This window comes from Hyposmocoma kahamanoa, unplaced genomic scaffold (genome assembly GCF_003589595.1).
Source record: "Hyposmocoma kahamanoa isolate Upper Pololo Valley unplaced genomic scaffold, ASM358959v1 78, whole genome shotgun sequence".
Taxonomy (NCBI): domain Eukaryota; kingdom Metazoa; phylum Arthropoda; class Insecta; order Lepidoptera; family Cosmopterigidae; genus Hyposmocoma; species Hyposmocoma kahamanoa.
This window is the reverse complement of record NW_020653945.1, coordinates 21,511,922-21,533,443: the sequence shown is the minus strand read 5'-3', so window position 1 is coordinate 21,533,443 and position 21,522 is coordinate 21,511,922. Positions and strand designations below refer to the sequence as shown.

Sequence of the window (21,522 nt, the reverse complement as noted above, 5' to 3'; positions counted from 1 at the left end):
GTCGCGTTTGCATCGAGTTTGTATCGCTGCTAAAAGTCGTCGTGTGTAACCACGGTTACCGTTGCCTATGATTATATCCAGGTATATTTATCCAATCCAACACCGTGGTAGTCTAATGGTTTGACCTACATCCTCTTAAGCAAAGACAACGGGTTCGAATAAGGGCTCGCATCACTGAGTTTTCGGAATTTATGTGAGAAATTGAGTTTTAAATTTACCATGACCTTTTAGGTAAAGGAATACATCGTGTCTTACCTTCACTTCGAAGAAGGTTCACAACCCTTGGAAAACGTGTGAAGTCCCTAACCCTCATTGAACCGAAGTGAAAGATTATGGCCTAAACCATCGGTTAGGAGAAAAGCTGTGTCCAGCAATGGGAAGTATTAAGGGGTTGGTGATGATGATATGTATCCAGTACATGTACACCATTTTTCACATTTCCATTTTCAACAGCGTGTTTTTGGAATAATACTTATAGTATTTATATTGGTATTGGTATAGTATTTTTTCTAACAAACCAATGTTTCGAGCTCTTTGCAGGTCCGGATTTAGATCCAGGAAAAAGTTCAAATTTAGATGTTTACGTAGATTATCTTGTAGGTCGGTATACACAAGTTTGTTTTGATTATCACAAGTTAGACTACCTCTCCTCCCTTCTTCTTTTTTATCTTCTTCCCCATTAAATTATGTCTTATTTTGCAGGTCTAATGAACAAAACGAACATTATGCCAACTCCCGACCTCTGCGTAATAAACAACCGTTTCTTCTGGATATTCGGGTCTTTGGTTGCGTTCTACATCCCAATGCTGATGATGGTGGTATCCTTCGCGTTGACTGTGCAACTGCTGAAAAGACAGGCCTTGTTAGCATCTACTCCGGTTCCTGGTGGAATACAAAGAAGGTATTTTTGCATTCTTATTAAGTTATTATGCATTTTTTAGTAGTGTTTGACTTTTAACCAGCTGAACTTTCCCGTGGCCTTCGGGGTGCTGAAAAGGAATCCATTCCACCAATCAACAATTTACCTTACCAAGCACTAATGTGAGCATTATTGCTTTCCTATTTTGTAAGCTATGTTTGCTGGTGAAATCACACATGGGATTGTCAACTTATCTATTATCTCTGAGTGACGGGAGCAGTAGCGGTGCCTCTCTGATCTTTGTAATTTTAAGCTCCGAGTGGCACCGCCTCTACTATGGAGAAGCGCGTAGTACCGAGTGCACCACTTATTCGTTTCTTCACTTGGTATAATAAAAAATAAAAAAATCCTAGAGAGCTCAGATCATTTCAAGGCCTAAGATAAGGCCTTTATAACAAAGAGATATATAGGTACAGTATCGAACACCAAGGTAAGACACCAAAAACCTTCTAACTATAACATGTCTACATTGTAATAATACTCGTAAAAATCTTTATTCGAAATTGTATATTTAGCAGCTGATGTTATTGCGATACTAACACATACGCTCACACATGCATGCACACTTCCACAATCCTAAGAATTTAGTACACCTGGAGTAGGAGAACTAATTACCTGAGGTACGTATACAGGATTCCCTACTTCAGGAACCGGTCTCCACAATCAGATTGTATTACGATTTCATATAAAGCAATTATTTTTACTTATACTGTTTATAGACACAATTAAATAATTTATTATTATTTCAGATGTGGGGTTTTTTCGAAGACAAGTTCACATATACATTAGGTACAATTTTACGCTTGAAAACGTCAATTTTCAGCTAATACTATGGAATACTATTTGAATCATATTTGTGTTGAATCTAGACTCATGTCGTCTTTCCATATATCTTTATCTGACACGTAGTATTCAATGTAGTACTGTGACTTTTTAATTAAAATACTTTTAATGTAAATATTAAACTTAAGTGATGATAATCTTAATATATGCCCCGGAATCTTAATTGTAAAAACGTGTATAGTTCCCCATAAAAGAGTTGTTTACCTTATTTAAACGAAATCGTGGTACCACGAGTTCGGACTTAGTTCCAAGGTTAATAATTATGGAAATCTTCTTTCTTAATGAAATTATTATGTACTGTGTTGCCACGGCTCTCCTTAAACTTTTCTGTGAGAGAAACACTAGAACCTACACGGTACATAGAACGAATCGCTCGCTTTTGCAACACGAATATGGTTTGTAGGTATTTTTTGAGATTTTATTTTTTCAATACTCTGCTAATTAATGTGAGGTAATAATGTGCACACACTCATAACCCCGCACTAAGGAAACCCTGTATCGTGGGTGCCACGGACACACACATAGACAACCACAAATTACTCCCAAACTCACGAGATAAATAGAAATAGGCCATACAAATATTTCTCCCGGCACGGGAATCGAATCCGGGACCTCTTGCGTGGCAGTCCAGCAGGGTAACCGTTCAGCCACGGAAGTAGGTAGTGTAAGTTCACGTCTGACGTATATTTTTTATTTATTTTTTATAATATCAAGTGATAGGACGAGCAAGTCCTGCGCCTGATGGTAAGCTACACGCCTGTCCGTATCAGTTGCAGTGCCACTCAGAGCTTTAAATCGCAAAGACCTGAGAGCACAGCCACTGCGCCCGTCTCCCTGAGACATAAGTCGACAAGTCCTATGTGCCTGTAATTTCACCAGCACCCCTTACCCTTCTAAACCGGAACGTAGTAATGCTAACATTACTGCTTGGCGGCAAAAATAGGTAAGGTGGCAGTACTTCACTGGACGAACTCTTTCACAAAGAGCTCTACTGTTGATAAATTGTAATACTGTGTCTTTTTCCAAATAAACACATTTAATTAAATTGGATGAAACTTGAACATTGTTATTGTGAACTAAATTTGGGTTCCTTATACAAACTTGCTTACTTGTTTTCATGGACAGAGTCACCTTATGAAAACTAATTTAAACGTAGGTACTCATTTAACCAAACGATATAAGCATGGTTCTTATCTGTACAGAAATCGAATAACAACTAGTCCCCAGTTAATACCACTAGCAGCTCAAAATTTAAAATTTTAAGTTAAATAAAGTAGGAAATGAAACTATTTTTCCGGATTTAAATCGCGTATATTTGTTTTTTCAAACAAACCGACGTTTCGAGCCCTTTACAGGTCCCATGGTCACGGTTGACACGGTCAACATGTAATGTTGACCTATGTGTAACAATCGCGAAAACCTAAGAACTTAAATAAAGTAACTTTGCATGGATAGTCTTTAACCTTTAACATATTAAATAAGTTAACTGTATCTATAATTACCGTGCAATTTTAATTTTAAATTTTTGAACATTCTCTGATACGTATAAGTAGTGAATAGGCTGAAGATAGGTCTAATAATACGTCTGTAGTGATTCCAAGGCTGGATCGACTAAGACTTTGTAACGATGGGGCACTAAAGGTATGGGCCTATACAAAAAATACACGTTTTATTTGTTTCCTACTAAACTATTAGATTAATGGCGAAATGTGAAATGACAATATTTAATTAGGGCAATAGGAACTCTTGATTGACATTTTTTTAGAGGGGTATCGTGAAAAAAATCCAATGTCCGCAATATCGCTGATCCGACCCACTGTGTCGCAAAGTTAAGATAAATATAATGTACCTGCCTGTCCCCAATTACTTCAATTTTTAATGTATTTAAGTGATGTTCCGTATCCCGAACAGGTCCAGGACCTAAAAAATATTGTCGTAAGGCAGTCTCCATTTTCTGTCCATTTTCCTCGAAGTTTAGGTAATAAAACTACATATTCCGATCCATGCTTATTATGCAAATTCAGTAGGACAAACTACTCTGAAAACTTTTTCTAGATATTGTCTACAATAAAAATATTCATATTTTTGGGTTATCTTTGCACAGTTTTACGATAAAAGCAGGAATATTTTTTATATATTATTCATATACATAATGCAATAGGTTGGCAAAAAGTCCGAGCAGTTTTCGCAACTAGCTAACTTTTAAGAAAAAAAAATGAAACGTTATATTTTCCATGGTCATTTTAAAAATAATATTTTAAAAATGGGAAGTTTTAAGTTTATAATTAATGAAGAAAGTCCAAGACTAATGAATCGTCAAGGTGTCGTATTTCATCAAGAAACCTTGACTTCCTCATCCAGCGCCTTTAGCGTAAACAATTGCATTACCATTATTGTCATTTATCCTAGTCTGTTTGTTCTAATCGAAGTTTTATCCACTGATTGTATATTTTTCTACATCATCATCATGTTCGGTCTAAATCAGTGCAATGCTGGGTATAGGCCTCTTATTTATTGCGCCAACTTTCACGATCCGGCGCCATACGCACCCAGTGCGTTTCGTCCGACATATTCAGACTATCGGTGACTACTTTGGCCCATCTTTCTCTTGCCTAAAGAAAATTAAATATGTCACATCAAATAAAGACTACACCAGTAGACTTAAAAATGGTGTCTAACCAAATATCAAAAATTACGTCATGTATATTAGACACTTTCCTTACATAATCAAAGAAAAGTACGGGGTTAATAAAATATCCATCAACACGACACAAACAAGACGGATAACTATATTTGATTGCTCCTTTTATCAAACATTCTTGGGGCACAAATTTCCAAATTGCCGAAATCCAATTTATTTTGTGACAAATTTAGCGATTGTACAGACGCCCACAGTAATTTAGGTCTACGATAGTTTAAATTAATTTTCAGGTTTATACTTAGTTCAATAAATTTTCGCTGTAGACGTCGACTCTGGAACTGAAAATTTGTGTGTATCTCTGTTAATTTGTGTTCTAAGAATAATTTGTGAAATTTACTTATTAGGGTTATATTGCTGGGGGCCCAATAATTAAATGTTTTTGTTAGAACGCGTTCTCGGATAGTCCAAATTTTGTTCGATATAATAAACTTTTACTTTCTGAAATTTATGGAAGTGTTGTTTATTATTATTACGAATAATTTTTTTAATGTTAATAAGTTTGATGTAGTAGATCGGTGGGTTTCTTCAACCCACGTCCATACCGCATCGTAGCATTGCTCTAACCACTTGGTCCAGATACCGATTCTCCTATGTGTTTTTGCTATCGAGTCGCTAGTGACATCTATTGAGAGATTTTTGAATAACCGTCTCACCGCAGCCGATACCTTTACAGGTATCACAAATGACGCAGATCTCGCTTTTCGATCAGATGTATTTATTAAGTCTTTTTGTTCTAAGTTACAAGTTCATTTAAGCGGCAATGTTTACGTGTCTATACTAGGATTCCGGTGATATTTACAATTTGCCATTCACGAGGCTCGAAATATGTTTTACAAAATTTTGTAACAAATACTTTATACTGAAATTTATTACACTGCTTCTGCGTAGTCGGATGACTGAAACCCGTTGGCAGTTTAGCTCTTGTAGGTAGTCTCGAGCAATGATGTTTGAAATAAATATTGTAAATGATAAATGTGCACAAATGTATATTTAAAAAGAGCAACTCCTAGTAATAGTTCCTTGCTCATTTTTCATGTTTCCTTTTCAAGATGATTTCAAGTGTAATTTGCTCTACTGTTAAATTATTCGACTTTGACTTTAATTGAGAGGCCTTTCGTGTACCTATGATTTCCATACACTCGGAAGGCTGTTCGTATTGTCGATGATCCCCAACTCGCAGACGGTATGAAGTCCCTTAGCCTACAGCTACGGAGAGTTCCACCGTCTTTGTAATGGGGATTGCTCTGAGGAACTTTTCGAACTGGTGCCACAGGTGTCTCTACCATCGCACCTCGTGCCAAAGTGTAAAGTCCATCCCCACATCTTAGATGCCTTTTTTCTTTTTTTTTTGACGGGGGGAAATCTTTATTGTTACCTCTGAGCCCAGGGAGACTCAGGGGTTATATGGGGACTCTCCCTCCAGACTGGAGGGCCTACTCCACTAAAACCCCCCCGGGTTTCCCTTTCGCCGGTTGAGTCGACGCCGTGGGATCAGTGAACATTCAAGGGCTCTCAAGGGCTGGTAACGCATAGGCGATTAATCTGATGATGCAAATGTCCATGGGCGATGATGACCACCTCCCATCAAGTGGGTCGTCTGCTCGTTTGCCTCCTTCTTCACATAATAAGAAAAAGAAAAAAGTGTAAGCGTGGCTTAAATCGTCGTCTTACAAAAAACTCATCTCAGGACGTCTAATGGGGTGATTAAGATGAAGTTGGGGCGGTTTAAAGGTATCAATAGGATAACCCTATAATATATTTATATTCTAGGAAGAAAAAGATACGGAACAAATCAGAAAATTGATAGCTATTCACAATATCTCAGTGTGTTTGATGGCATCTGTAATTTAACCGCCAACACCTCTGACAATAGGGTTGAAGTATTACTTCTTTATAAGGCAAGGCATTGTGCTCAGCTGGAATATTTAAAAATTTGAAGACTTTCGTGGTTATTAACTGAATGAATATGACTTTTTGTTACTGCTCCGATATTTCGAGCACTTTGACGATTCATGGTTACGGATCGAATAGCGATGGGTAGTTGACAGTCCACCCTATTTCACGGTCAACGATTACCCTCCTTTCTGTTTCTTGCTAGACTACCATTGTCACTCAATATTTCCTTACACATCACACTCACTAACCGAAAGAAAATCAAAAGTCATGACGCGGTAAGAAGAAGGCTGATGTAGTGTGGAACGAATGGAGGTGTAAATTATTACGTTCTGACGAAAATTGTCGTCTTATTTGTGAGGAAGATTTTACACTATCTCTTACTTACTCACATGATATGGATATCACTAACATGTGGTTTCAACAAGACGGTGCCACGCGTCACACAGCCACCGAAACAATGAATTAATTGCAAACCAAATTTCCCGATCGCATAATTTCACGAAATTCAGCCGTTAAGTGGCCAAACTGGATCATGTGATTTAACACCGTTGGATTATTTTTTTAAGGGTTATGTTAAAGACAGAGTCTATACGGAGCCAATCGAATCGATTGCAGCCTTAAAACTCAAAATTCGTGAAGTGATTAACGAAATAGACCCACCATTTTGTCAAAAAGTGATTAAAAACTTTAATGAAAGAATCGACATCTGTAACTATGGTCGTGGTGGACATTTATCAGCCATCATTTTTCATTCATAATCGCCAAACCTTACTTTTTTTAATACAATAAATATTTGTATCATTGTCATCTAAATTTATTGTTTTATTTTGATTTTATAAACAAAGGCCTTGTTGAAAAACCCTTTACTAACAACCCTACAAGGACTACTATATTACTGAAAAAAAATAATCGTAAACTACAACTTCTATTTCATGACAAAACATAAATTTACCAAAAATATACTTCTAAGTTTCTGTTGATTATATGACACTTCTATGCGTCTTAAACTTACAAGCGTCCTTGCATAGTTTGTCATAAAAAAAATTCTTCTTAACATAAATTACATTTTCTTAAACGCTAGTGTAGAATGTTAATCTCTTTTTCTCAAAGACACTCTGGGCCCACATTGTAAATTGTCCTAACGGCGCGTATGTAAAGTTATGGAACAAAACTTGATATTTATGAAGTAAGTAAATTTCTGCGAGGTTGTTAGTGTTTTACAAAAAAACACCCTGTATGACTGCACTGGTGCGTGTGATTTCAATTTTATGCACCATGCTTGGACTATTGTCAAACATTTTACCTGTAGACACACGAAGTATGTCCCATTTATTGAGAGATATGTTGTTTTCACTTTTGTGCAGGACATTACGTTACGTTGCCATTCAACCAATTATTTTTGGCTTTGAATTGAGTTTACTTCAGTTGTATAACGTTGGGCTTCGTTAAAAGTTAAATTCTAATCTACCAATTAAAAAATTCCCCGAACTGATTCAACCAGGACGAAAAACTAGAAATATAATTAAATATGGGATGTATATTTCAAGTTTTTAACTGCGTTTCAAATGTGTTGCTTGTATGCGTGTTTGTTAATTTGTTGTATGTTCTTAATCATTGGCGTATGCCAATCCACAGCTCTCAGTAGCCGTCTCTTTTATATATTTGTTATTATTATCAATTTGTGTTGTTATTTTTTATTGTGCTGCATTATGGTAATTTTGATTTTGTGACCAAGGTAATCTAGAATCAGATCTTTCAAGTTTTTAATTGCATTTCGAATATACTGTATGTGTGTGTAGTATCATTTCCTAGAAGTAACAGTGCATAGGTATTGGACTCGCCTACGCACCATCACGTGCCTCCGGGCTGACTGACGGTCATATACAGACTGCTCCCTCTACGGTCATATCATGTGACATGTGCGCTCGAGACAAATCATAGACAATCCGCATACACTACAGTGCTGCAGTGTGTATGTGTGTTTGTTAATTTTTTGTGTGTTCTTAACAGTAAATGTCAAAACCTTCTTCCCCGGCGACTCACCTTGAAGTTCTGAACGGCACTGCATCCGTTATGGACAGGTGTGTCGCTTTAGTACCAGGCGCACCGTCATTAAACAAATAAAAAATAAAATAAGAATAGTAACAATATGCCACATAACCACACCAATTACCTGCTCTCAAAGGAAGGAATTCTCTGTAGTATGAGTACCAGAGTACATCCATGAACGATCAGACCTGACCCAATGTAGAAAAGTTCATTTCCCAAATTAGACGTCATGCTCCGTGACCACACCACCCAATTTTTTTTAATAATGACATTATACGGCTCACGTACATGATGTACAATTTTTGTGAATGTACTACTATTCATTTAAAAGAAAAAGAAACATTTATGGTGGCGTTGCTACGGAGAATGCTCTACAGCGACGCCACACTATTATTAATACAAAATCGAAATCTACAAAGATGCAATTTTATCTATTTTCCTACAATATTATTATACAGTATTCGCATAACAATTTTGCTCATAAATTATTCATAGGCGCTTGACAAACAATATTTATATATTTATATAATATTTTATTTAATATTTCTACGTTACTTTTGATTATAGTTACCGATCCTTAGGGTGTACGAGAAGGGCACTATACAGGAACCTTCTAAGTTCAGTTTCTGACCTTAGACCAGTCAGTGTACAGGGTTGTCACAGAGTGTTGTTACAGACTGTTGTCACTGACTTCATCCATTTTTCAAAAGGCTAGTGCCTCGGTTGAGCCGCCCCGGGTGCACGTACAGTACCTATTTTCCAGATAGATACCGGAGCTGTAGGCACGCTAACTTCCCTTTGCGCATTGCACAAATAATGGTTGCCATCGCTAAGCCGTCGACTCTAAAGTCCACTACCAAATCTCCTCACTGGTGGCGGGGCTGTAAGGCACGCTCACTTCCCGATGCCGAAAAACGACGTCTCTCCAGTTCCCAATAACCTAAGCAGCTGGAGGGACCGGAGGATATCTAGCTCATCCTCTACTAGCTCTCCGGGCTAGTGCCGGAGATATCGGTCGCAGGACACTGCGACCATGTCCGGACATAGTTTCCGACTTAAAGGGCTACTCGTTTAGGCCGCTACTAAGACGCGCTAGCAGCGCACGAGACGGACGCCCCGGCTACACACAGAATGCCTTCATCATTAGTTATATTTAAATTAAGTTGCAAAAATATCAGGAGAATTTATCTCCGGAAATTGTACAAGCTCTCTCCAAATAGACCTCCATTGCTTTTAAACTGGATTGCAAATTAATATCTAGCTTCCAACAGAATACAACACATTATTCAGAGCCTCCAAGGCAATATTTTTAAAGGTATATACACTGAGGCCGCTGTACAATGACCTATAAATACTGCGGCCGTTAGTAGAAAGGGCGCGTGTGACATTTTTCAAAAATTTTGTTATGTGTACTGGCGTGATAAAGGAAGGCCGATCTGTCAGAATTTTTATTTTTTCCTAGGTGGATAAGATATGAAGTTACCGCAAGAGAAAAGTAGATATTTTTCAATTTAATTTTTTTAATCATTATTTTCTCGGTTTTGAGTTTTTGCCACATGCGCCCTTTCAACTAATGGCGGCAGACTACTTGGCATCATTTATTATTGTGAAGCACCTATTTAATGTAAATAATAAAATCGAATATAAAAATATTATAACTTTTTTATACAAAACCCACCGCAAAGGTTTGAGGAATTACATCTATTTGTCAAGTTTTATTGAAATCGGTAAACGGAAACTGGGTGAAATTCAATTAACCAGGTTCATCCCTTAATTTGCCACCTTAGGTGGAATATTTTCTTTGAATTTGTGAGACCTCTACTGTACCCTTTTCATTAAAAAAAATCATCAGTCATCATCAAATTGGTTTACAAATGACGAATTGAGTAACGATAAGTAACATAAACACAAAAAGAAAATTGACAATCTCATCTTTTTTTGAACTCAGTTAAAAAGGATTCGCGCACTAAACAGGATTGCTTTTGTAATGTGTACATGCAAAAAGGATGCCTCGTTTGCAATTTAATTTACTTCCATGTTTATTAACATAGACTTCCGCAAAATAACAACTGAAATAAATACTGAAGCTATTAAATCTATAATAGAAGTATTTAGTAGATTTATGGCAGGCACAAAATGTACCGCATTGATGAATTGCAGAGTAATAATAATTTCGACTCATGAAAATTGATTGATTTGTTATTTTTTAACAACATAGGAAGTAGATGTGCCTACATATCTGCTCGATTATTGACGATCAATAAGATCCGTCGCCTGTGATCGACAAATATCAAGGTTGAAATTGAACAAATTTGTAGCACTTACGCCTAATTTAAATTCCAGTGTCGATCGACAAAAATGCACTGTCAATCATGTTGCTTACATTGTTACTCGATTTTGTCTGAGCACAAGTGTTGACCGACAAAAAATATGATATCGATGTCAGCATCAAGCGATTTAGGAGACCTAAGTTTAATTTTTAACTGTTATGGTAGAAATAAAAGTCATGAATGGCATTCTTTCATATCCTTTTAACATCAGGTGGAGTGGAGTCATTTGCCTGTCATGTATAAAAAAAAAATTCCAACTTACATCCATACTTAAGATTTAATTTTGACCTGTAAATCAAAGTATAAAGTCAAAGACAAATACTAATCATTTATTCCACAGGTAAAATTTTTACACTTCAAATCATCATTTTTAACCTACTTTTTAAACTACTGTCCGTTCGCTACGCTGACCTCCCTGAGAAGAACGAGCAAGAAACTCTAGGGATTGCTCGTTCCAAATAAACTTAATCAATCATATTTGTGTGGAATCTAGATTCACGTAGTCTTTCCAAACATCTTTATCTAACACGTAATCTACAATTTTGTAATACTTTTAATGTAAGTTTTAAATTTAGGAAATGGTAATCTTAATATATGCTCTGGATTGTTATTGTAAAAACGTATACAGTTCCCCATAAAAGAAGAAATCGTGGTACCATGAGTTTGGAGATAGTTCTAAGGTTAATATTACGGATATCTTCTTTCAATTAGCGTTGCATCCTCCGACTTGGGGTTTTTTAGCTACTGTACATACATGTAAGGTACTGAATGCATGCACCTTGAATAGTCGCATAATTTGTATTTCTTTTAAATGAAATCATCAGACATTGGTCGTATATAACCCACTCTCTCATTTTTCCTGCGGTGCGGCTAATGGAAAATCCAACTGTATAGTCCAGGCGGCGCGACGTAGTGATTGATGCTGGACAACATAGATAACTCCTCTTGGAGCTGCGCCAGAGTTTATTCTGCCACCTATTTAGCATAAAATATATGTATCTTTTAATTTTAAACTTTTGCAGTTAAGGAAAAGATTTTGAAGAACGTTTATTATTTTTTTTAATTTGCTATAGGGAAAATTGTAGATACTGTTATCACGATTATTATTGTGACAACTGAAATTATAAATATGAATTTGAATATTGATCCAAGGCGTATACCACATTTGATGATAATGGATCTTCATTTTTATTTGCATCTCATTTTATTTGCTAAAGGAGAAGTAGTTTTATTGACATAAGAAATGATACCATCATCCTACTATTAGTACCTTAAATATCCACTACTTTGCAAAACCATTTTTTCAGTTTATAATGTGCAGAAAAATTAAGTGCATTACACACACACATTCAGCGCACCTGTTGAAACTGCACACCTCCACTGTGATTGATTGATAAATTTCAAAAGCTCTCTTTTCATGTAGCAAATAAGGAAGGTATTTTTGTCCTCTCCTGCAATTTTTTGAAAAAGTGGATGAAATGGCAAAAGTCTGTTTCTTTGGCACAGGGTTCGCAGTCAAATGATATAAAATTGCAAATTTTAAGGAGTAAAAAATTACATTTCAGTGTACAGTAATATTCGCCGATTATTGCTTAGGGTGCGCTAGATGCAATAGGAATGTGGTTCGTACGTCATTGTGGGTTGGCTCCGTTCGTGCACTCCAACACAATTCGCGGTCATAATGATAATAAAGAACGCAAACACTCATAACCCCGTTACAGGGAAACTCTGTGTCGCAGGCATGTCGTAGGTGTCACAAACTCACGAAAGAAATAAATGTAGGCCATACAAATATTTCTTCCGGCCCGGAAATCGAACCCGGGACCTCTGACTAAAATGACTGAGATGATAAATTTAATCTTCAAATTTCAAGATGCTGAGCTTTATTAAGAGCTGATATTATTTTGATGATAAATTACTGTGATAATTTAGCATTTTATTTCTTTTTTATATTTAAACCCATTAATTTTATTTTGTAGTCTTATGTGGGCTGCGATTTTTTTTATGATACTAAGTGGCGGGACGAACAAGTTGTGCACCTGATGGTAAGCGACACGCCTGTCCATAACATTTGAGTAGCGGTAGAGCTCCTTGTGAAAGAGTTTGTCCAGGAAAGTACTGCCACCTTACCTATTTCTGCCGCCAAGCAGCAATGTCAGCATTACTGTGTTCCAGTTTTGAAGGGTAAGGGTGCTGGTGAAATCACAGGCACATGGGACTTGTCAACTTATATTTCAGGGTGACGGGCGCAGTGACAATGCCCGTCACATCTTTGCGATTTAAAGCTCTGATTTGCACTGCAACTGTTATGAACAGAGCTTATCATCAGCCACACGACTTGTTCGTCCCGCCACTTGATATTATAAAAAAAAAGAAACAGTTGCAGTGCCACTTAGAGCTTTAAATCTCAAAAATCTGAGAGTCGCTGGCACTGCACCCGTCATCCTCAGGCATAAGTTGAAAAGTCCTATGTGCCTAATTTCACCAGCACCCTTACGCTTCAAAACCGAAACGCAGTGGTGCTTACTAATGACAGCGGCAGAAATAGTCAAGGTTAAGGAACTCTTTCACAAAGCGCTCTACAACTACTGATGATTACGTAGAAATAAATGAACACATAGCGTGTCGTAATTTTTCTTTCAGGTTATTTATAACATTGTAGCTGTGTGTCATACTCGGTTTAGCGAATATTGAATCGATAGCAATTTCCAAGTATCGATAGTGGTTTCTGAAACTAGTTATACGCAATAACGGCCTTTTTTTATAAAAAGCGATTCCGGTCTCGTTACGAGGAACTTAACAGTTTTAGTACAAACTAGACACTGCTCTATTAATAGATGAGTATCATAGCTTCACAAAAATTACCCCGTACTCTCGTCAAACTACATTAAGAAAAATAATTCATGCTGACTGAATTCAGTAACTATTACGGAAAAAGAAATTGGAAATATTTGTTACCTGCATTAATGACAAAATGAGTGAGGAATTTATTATGTAATTATCAAAACAACAAACACTATAAATCATACGTTGAGAAACATTTTTTGAAAACTGAAGATGTAAATTTTATTTTGTAAATAGCTTAATTGTTATTAGTTTTTGTGCCTGTCTATATGTAATTAAGTTACTTTTTAAGATTTTTGCTCTATTATGTATTTTGTTTACACTTAAATATACTGAAGTTTGTAATTAGTAAATCAGTATTTTTTCTGTATTTCGGTCAGTAAACTAAAAAAAGTAATTTTCAATTTTCAGTTCTGACAAGAGCGATTGAAGACATATAAGACTTTGACGTATAATAATGTTATAATCTGAAGAAGTATAGAGTTGAATTTGAATTTCAACTGTAGATGTGAAAAAAAAATTGTATTAAAGTAACAACTGTATAATACCTTACCTATTTCTGCCGCCAAACAGTATTGTGAGCATTACTATTATTTTGGTTTTGAAGAGTAAGTGCATTATTGAAATTACAGGCACATGAGACTTGTTGCCTTACGTCTCAAGGTGACGGGCGCAGTGGTGCGCCCTCAGATCTTTGCAATTTACGCTCTGAGTGGTATAGGAACTGCTACGGACAAGTGTGTCATTTACCACCAGGTGCACGACTTGTTCATTCCGTCACTTGTTATCATAAAAAACAATAGCTAAACGGAAACGACTGCAGCGCTCGTAGCGGACAAAGCCACGAACCGAGACACCATGACTAGAGATGGGTTTTTACCCGATAAATATCCGTTTTTATTGAGTATTTATCCTAAAACATGGGTAATTGTTTTTGTGTTTTTTATAATAAAACTCATTAGAATGCGTTTTTTGTTAAATAATTACGTACGATTACTTCTCATTTTGACATTGTTTTAAGTAACAATACTATTTTAGTACTCACGTTTTCTCATCACACTCTCACTAACTGCGCGATCATGTTCGTGTAATGTAACGTTCAAAAGCGAGCATTACAGGCGGTGAGGGAGGTGAGCCGAGCATTCGCTGCGTAACATTCGGTAGCCTCGTTCACCGGGAGCATTCGCCTGTAATGTGACAATCTGTTCAGATTGTACGGCTGCGATTCCACCATATATAGTGGAAATGTTTTCAATTCTTTACTTAAGTTAGGTGCCTGTGAGTGCCCGCGAGTGCTTTTGAATGCCAGCGAGTGCCTGTGAATGCTTTTGAGTGTTATTGAGTGCCTACGAGTGCTCTTGAGTACCTTTGAGTGCCCGCGAGTGCCTTTGAGTGCTTTTGACTACCTTAAGTGCTTTGGAGTACCTTTGAGCGGAAGGCACTCGCGGGCTCTCAAAGGCAGGCACTGGCACTCAAAGGCACTCAAACGCACTCGTAGGCACTCAAGACACTCAAAGGCACTCGCGGGCACTATAAGGCATTCGAAGACGGGTGCGATTCGTAATATATAACAACAAATGACATATTATTGCATGACATAAAGATCACTGGATATAATAGACGATTGATATAACAACTTTCAATCTGATATATCGATAGCGTAATGTTCATTTTATATAAACACTTCAGATATAACATTCACTTAGTATAATGTTGACTGTGCAGTAATTTTTTTTCACACGTATGTGAAAAAAAAATTAATATAATTCCAGTGGTGTTTAGGTGCGACGGTGAATGAACCGAATTTGTTTACATTTCCTAGTTGGTTAAACCTCCTGCTCTTGGGTTTAGGTTAGGTTAGTATATGATAAAGCTGCCAGAACCGAATTTGTTTGCATTTGCTAGTTGATTCAACTTCCTCCTGTGACTTTAGGTTAGGTTAGTATATGACAAAGCTGCCAGAATTGAGTTTGTTTGCATTTGCTAGTTGGTTCGACCTCCTCCTGTGGGTGTAGGTCAGGTTAGTATATAACAAAGCTGCCAGAACCGAATTTATTTGCATTTGCTGGATAATTCGACCTCCTCCTGTGGGTTTAGGTTAGGTTAGTATACCACGAAGCTGCCAGAATCGAATTTGTTTGCATTTGCTAGTTGGTTCGAGCTCCTCCTGTGGGTTTAGGTTAGATTAGTATATGCAATTAAATATTCTGCTTAAAATTTTAATAAATACGTTTTATAACACAAACAGCACTTGAGGCTATACAAAAACAATTATATTTTGCGATTGTATATTTAATGCAATAATAAAAATTCTTATCAATATAATGTAGGGCGCTTCAACTATTCGTAAAACGAAATATTGTGTTATATTATTTAATACATTATACTGGTAGTACTTATACCATTTCTTTATTATGTCATTTAATCACTTTATCTAATGTTTGTTACACTGAAGGTTCATTATACATATTCAAATTATGCATTTTGTTGATTATATACGAGTACAGTGAGTGATTATATCCTTAGAAATTATATCAAAAGTTATTATACCAAGTGAAAATAGATTATTTGTTGTTATATCTTCCATTACACGCCAAACACATTACACGTCTCGAAGACACTCAAAGGCACTCAAAGACACTAAAGTGTACTCAAGACACTAAAAGTCACTCAAAAGTACTCGCGGGCACTAAAAGGCACTCGAGACACTCAAAGGCACTCAAGCCACTTCAACGCACTTAAAGGTACTCGCGAGCACTCAAAGACACTCAAAGGCACTCAAAAGCACTCGCGGGCACTCCTGGCTTTCGCGAGCACTCATACTTGCGAGCACTAGAAGGCACTCCTGGCGCGCGTGGGCACTCAAAGGCACTCGTGGGCGCTCAAAGGCACTCGCGGGCACTCGAAGGCATCGCGGGCACTCCTGGCTCTCGCGGGCTCTCAAAGGCAGTCGCATTCGTACATCTCTGGTGGAATCACAGCCTAATCGAATCTTGAATGTTACATTACCGGCGAATGTTCTCGGTGAGGGAGCGTCCTTATTCTATATACGAAGCTGAACAAATGAACAAAAACGGACCAACTTAGTAACTTGGAAAACAATTCCATACAAACAATTTTTTTTAATAAACTACGCATTTAAATAATAATAAGGTTCACTCAAAAATACAGGGATTTACGGTACTACTACTACTACGGTACTTATAGAAAAAAGGTACAACAACCAATATATTACACGTATATGCTACTAAATTGTATCAATGTCCACAATTAAGCTTAAAAATATACTTTCTTTACTAAATATAAATAATAAACCACTATTAACAATATTTATCCACGTGTTTGGATAAATATCGAGTAAAAATGGATAAATATGGATATTTATCCACATTTATTTTTCTACTGAGTATTTATCCCAATGATATTTATCCATGACCCATCTCTAACCATGACTTGTCACTGGTACTTACTACGTAAACGTGGATGGACTGTGACAATTTCAGAGACCGTGACATTTCAACGCACCGAGACTCCGTGACATCTCACGGTACTTGCTATGCTAAAGTTGGATTTTACTGTAGATTTACCAGTTATATTTCTTTGTGCTAGATATACAGGGTTGTCCCACGGCTATGCCACACGGAGGGAAAGTTACCTTAAATACTGTAGATAGACAATTTTATTGAAGGAAGTATTTATTTTGATTTTAAAAACAATTCGAACTGTATTCAAAGATTTTTAAACAATCGCCTTTCTGAACCGGGAATCGAACCCACCAAATGTGAAAAAAACACGTATAATTTTACTATACTTATCAAAAGACTCAATCATAAACATAGTTTTCTATATATATATATATTATATATAATGTTCCTATTATAAATGCGTGACAAAATGCAATGCAATGCAAACTGAATACTTTGGGTAGGTAAACATTCAGTTATGTTTGAAATTAAACGTACATACAAGAACGTTACTTAGTCTATGGTCGAACTGTATTAATTGCGTTGTGTTCTTGCATTCATCGTACAATACATTGTTTTACAATTTGTTTATTCCAGACTTTTAAAAATATACGAAAACATATTGATAACTAGGCATGAACTAAAACGTAAAATTATACCATCAAAGTCCAAGAACGGCTATTCGTTGATTTTATAATTATTGGGTCAGCCATCCTTCCTTAATGTAATTATTCATTAACAGGGTAAAAAGAGTAGGTTGTCGCTAATGTAACTGCTGGAAAGGGTTTTCTCGTTACGTAGGTGTTGCGGGTCGTGCCCAGGAAAAGTTAGTTTTTTGTTAAAACACATTTACGGATCCCATAAAAATAAAAAACACAAATTATTATCACGTCTTATTCCGCTGGAGTCGGTGTGATCACTTTCACCATTAGCTTTTAAATGCTTTCCTTTTGCTTATTTAAAGTTAATTCTAACTGTACCAAGTTCAAATGTTCAAATTAAACGCTCTTACAAATTCCTGTTCCATAGAATCTGTATTGGCAGTGACTGAATGCGAATCACTAACTACTATTCCGATATCTGAACGCTTGGAATCTAGCCAAGAGTTTAGTGCATAACGGGTATACAACATGTTCTTGGTAAACTTCGTATTATAAACATAGAGCTGTAAATACTGTACCAACCCACAAACGTTCGAGCGTTCTTATGAGATTCCTTTGTGCGTCTAATCTCACAATCGCGTAGTTAAGAATAACTTTCTTTTGTGTGCTTCTCGGTTTTCCACTAAGAAGACCATAAATGGCTATCTTGGAGCAGCCTAATGGGTGTTAGGGTAGTCATTGTCTTTTAAGAGCCTATATGTTTCTGGGTTATATCATTATAGATAATTTTAAAGAAAACTATAAGGCGCCGCGCAAACGTGTGTCTTGTATTGAATACAAGCCATCGGCAACTAGAAGCGAATATTTTATTTTCAAACAAATTGCGGTTGCGGCGATTGTGTCGGTTATTTTTTTATTTATTTAGGAAAACATACAATCTTAAACACATCTTACAATATATATATATTAAATTACTAACATACCTGTGTTCCATTGAATAATTACAAATATTACAAAATATGAATTTGTACAAATGGACACCTACATAAAAAGAAAAGAATTGGAAACACCTATCAGAAAAGAAATAAACAATGACGAAATGATGAAATGAGATGATAATGAAGACAATAATTAAACCAGCTGTCACAGAGGTTAAAATTAGTCTAAATTATCCATATCAATTATGATTTCATACCAATTGTTTGAAAATAGAATATTCGCTTCTAGTTGCCGGTTGCTTGTATCCAACACAAGACATGTGTTAGTGCGGTGCCTAATAAAATAAATATAAAACGTATTGAAATGGAAACTGAATTATGAATGGAAAATGAATTAACATAGTAAATATTTTCACTGGAATTCAGTAGCAGTAAAGCTCCTTGTGAAAGAGTTCGTGCAGAGAAGTACTGATGTGAGCATTACTGCATTTATGCGCTGCAATTGTGATGGACAGACGTGTCGCTTAATTTAAAGAGCGTAAGGATATCACAGATCTTTCTACTGAACGAACTATTGAGATTTCATGTGTGGAATTGGATCAGTTTGTCGTCTTGTGTGTATACAGGCCCCCCCTCTGCTAATTTTGACGAGTTTGAATTAATTATGGAAGACAGTTTAAAACGGATTTTTCCAACCAAAAAAAAACGTAGTAATATGTGGAGATTTCAATGTAAGCCTGTTGGAAAACTGTTCTACTTCAATAAGACTCATTAGTTTATTTAAAAGTTTTAACTTGATTAATCTTTTCTTAGAACCAACTCGCATCACTGCCTCCTCTTCTACTTGTATTGATAACATCTTTTGTAACACAGACGCAGTGTCTAAATCAATAACGAATTGCTTAAGATCAGACCATAGTGGCCAATTGGCTTCTTTTGATTGTAAAATGAGCAAGAAGGTAGACCAATTTCTCTGCAGACCGATTACCACAGAACGAAACATTAGACTTCAAAATAATATCGGCAATAGTTTAAATTCCCTCCCCATATACCGGAGGTTCCAAATACTTTATACAGCACGATATTTGGTTTAATTAAAAATGAATTTGATAATATATTTAAATCGAAAACATTAACTTTCCATAGAGAGACGAAATTCAACGACTGGGCAACAGTAGGTATTCATAAGAGTAGGTCTCGTTTGTATGAGCTATATATATGCTATGAAAACTTGTAATACTAATTCCAATTTCATAGAATATGTTAGAATTTATTTAAAAAATATTTTAAAACGTATGTGTAGCTGCTAAGGTTAAGTTTCACAGTGACAAAATTAGACAATCAATAAATAAATCTAAAACTACTTGGAGCATAATAAATAAAGAGTCTGCCAGGGTTAAACAACACGATAGAGATATAGTTTTAGAATTAGACAGCAAACTTATAAAATCTAAAGTAAAGTAGCCCAAGCTTTTGAATCGTTCTTTTCGGAAATTGCTGTGAACACTACAGAATCATTAAATTCCTCCCCTTCACTTGCTATTGATCTCCTAAAGGAAAATGTTAACGTTTGTGGCAGTTTATTTAATTTCCGTCATGTTAATCCACAAGACATCATAGAAGCTTTTAAATCAATACATGTTAAAAAAACTGAAGATCTCTGGGGCATATCAACTAAAGTTATAGACTTAGTTATTGATCTAATTTCCCCACATTTAGCTGTAGCTTTCAATACGTCTGTTGACGAAGGTGTTTTTCCCGATTTAATGAAATACAGCAAGGTTATTCCCTTATTCAAAAGCGGTAGGAAACTTGATCCTAGCAACTATAGGCCCATTTCAATTTTACCAGCTTTAAGTAAAATATTCGAAAAGGTTATGCTGACTCAATTACTGTCCTATTTCGGTATGAATCATATTTTTCATAGTGAACATTACGGGTTTACTAGTGGTAGATGGACTAGCGACGCGGGGGTAGCGTTACTAAAACACATGTTTGATGCTTAGGAAAGGTCCCAGAACGCTACTGATGTTTCTGTGACCTCTAAAAAGGCATTTGATTGCATTGATCATATTACTTTTATTAGGAAGCTGGAACATTACGGTGTAAATGGCAAAGCGTCGAAACTTGTCTCGTCATAACTCAACTGCAGAATTCAGAAAGTAGATATAAATGGTGTGACTTCTTTGGGTTCTCCGGTATAAATGGGTATTCCGCAGGGCTCAATACTTGGACCTTTCTTATTTTCGATTTATATTAATGATCTGCCATTCTTTGTTAAGGACCATTGCGAAATAGTGTTGTTTGCTGATGACACATTCTTGATTTTTAAAACAGACAGACATGACATTAACTATGACCATATTAATGATACCCCCTCTAAGGTAGTTTATTGGTTTAATGCTAACAATTTATTGCTTAATGCCAAGAAGACAAAATGTGTTAATTTTGAATTACCTAACGTAAAATCGACTAGTCCAAGCATAGAAATAGACAGAGAAAACTTAGACCTCGTTAATAAAGCACTCTTCTTGGGAGTGACCTTAGATAGTAAACTTCAATAGTTTCCACATATATCTTCCCTTGCCAGCAGATTAAGCTCCGCTGCATACGCAGTCCGCAGAATACGTGAGCTTACCGATGTTAGTACTGCTAGACTAGTTTACTTTAGTCACTTCCATAGTATAATGTCCTACGGGATTCTCATGTGGGGTAAAGCGGCAGATATTCAAACCATATTTGTATTGCAAAAACGAGCGATTCGTTCTGTGTACCGTCTAGGCTCTCGGTTTCTCTCAGAGAAAAGTTTAAGGAGACTGGTATCATGACTGTGGCATCACAGTACATTTACTCAAATATTTTATATGCCCGTAAAAATATACATAATTTCAATAAGAAAAAAGATATCCATAATTAGAGCTTAGAGCTAAGTCCAA

At 36.2% G+C, this 21,522-nt stretch overlaps 1 protein-coding gene across 1 annotated transcript in view; it reads left to right on the top strand.

The window, feature by feature from the left end:
• The first annotated feature begins 700 nt into the window (after positions 1-700).
• Positions 701-21,522, top strand: part of LOC113233021 (5-hydroxytryptamine receptor 2B-like) — a 168,357-nt gene continuing 147,535 nt past the window's right edge. The window contains exon 1 of the mRNA XM_026467957.1: positions 701-901. Coding sequence (XP_026323742.1) covers positions 708-901 — 194 coding nt within the window. The 5' untranslated portion in view covers positions 701-707. The remainder of the gene's footprint in view (positions 902-21,522) is intronic.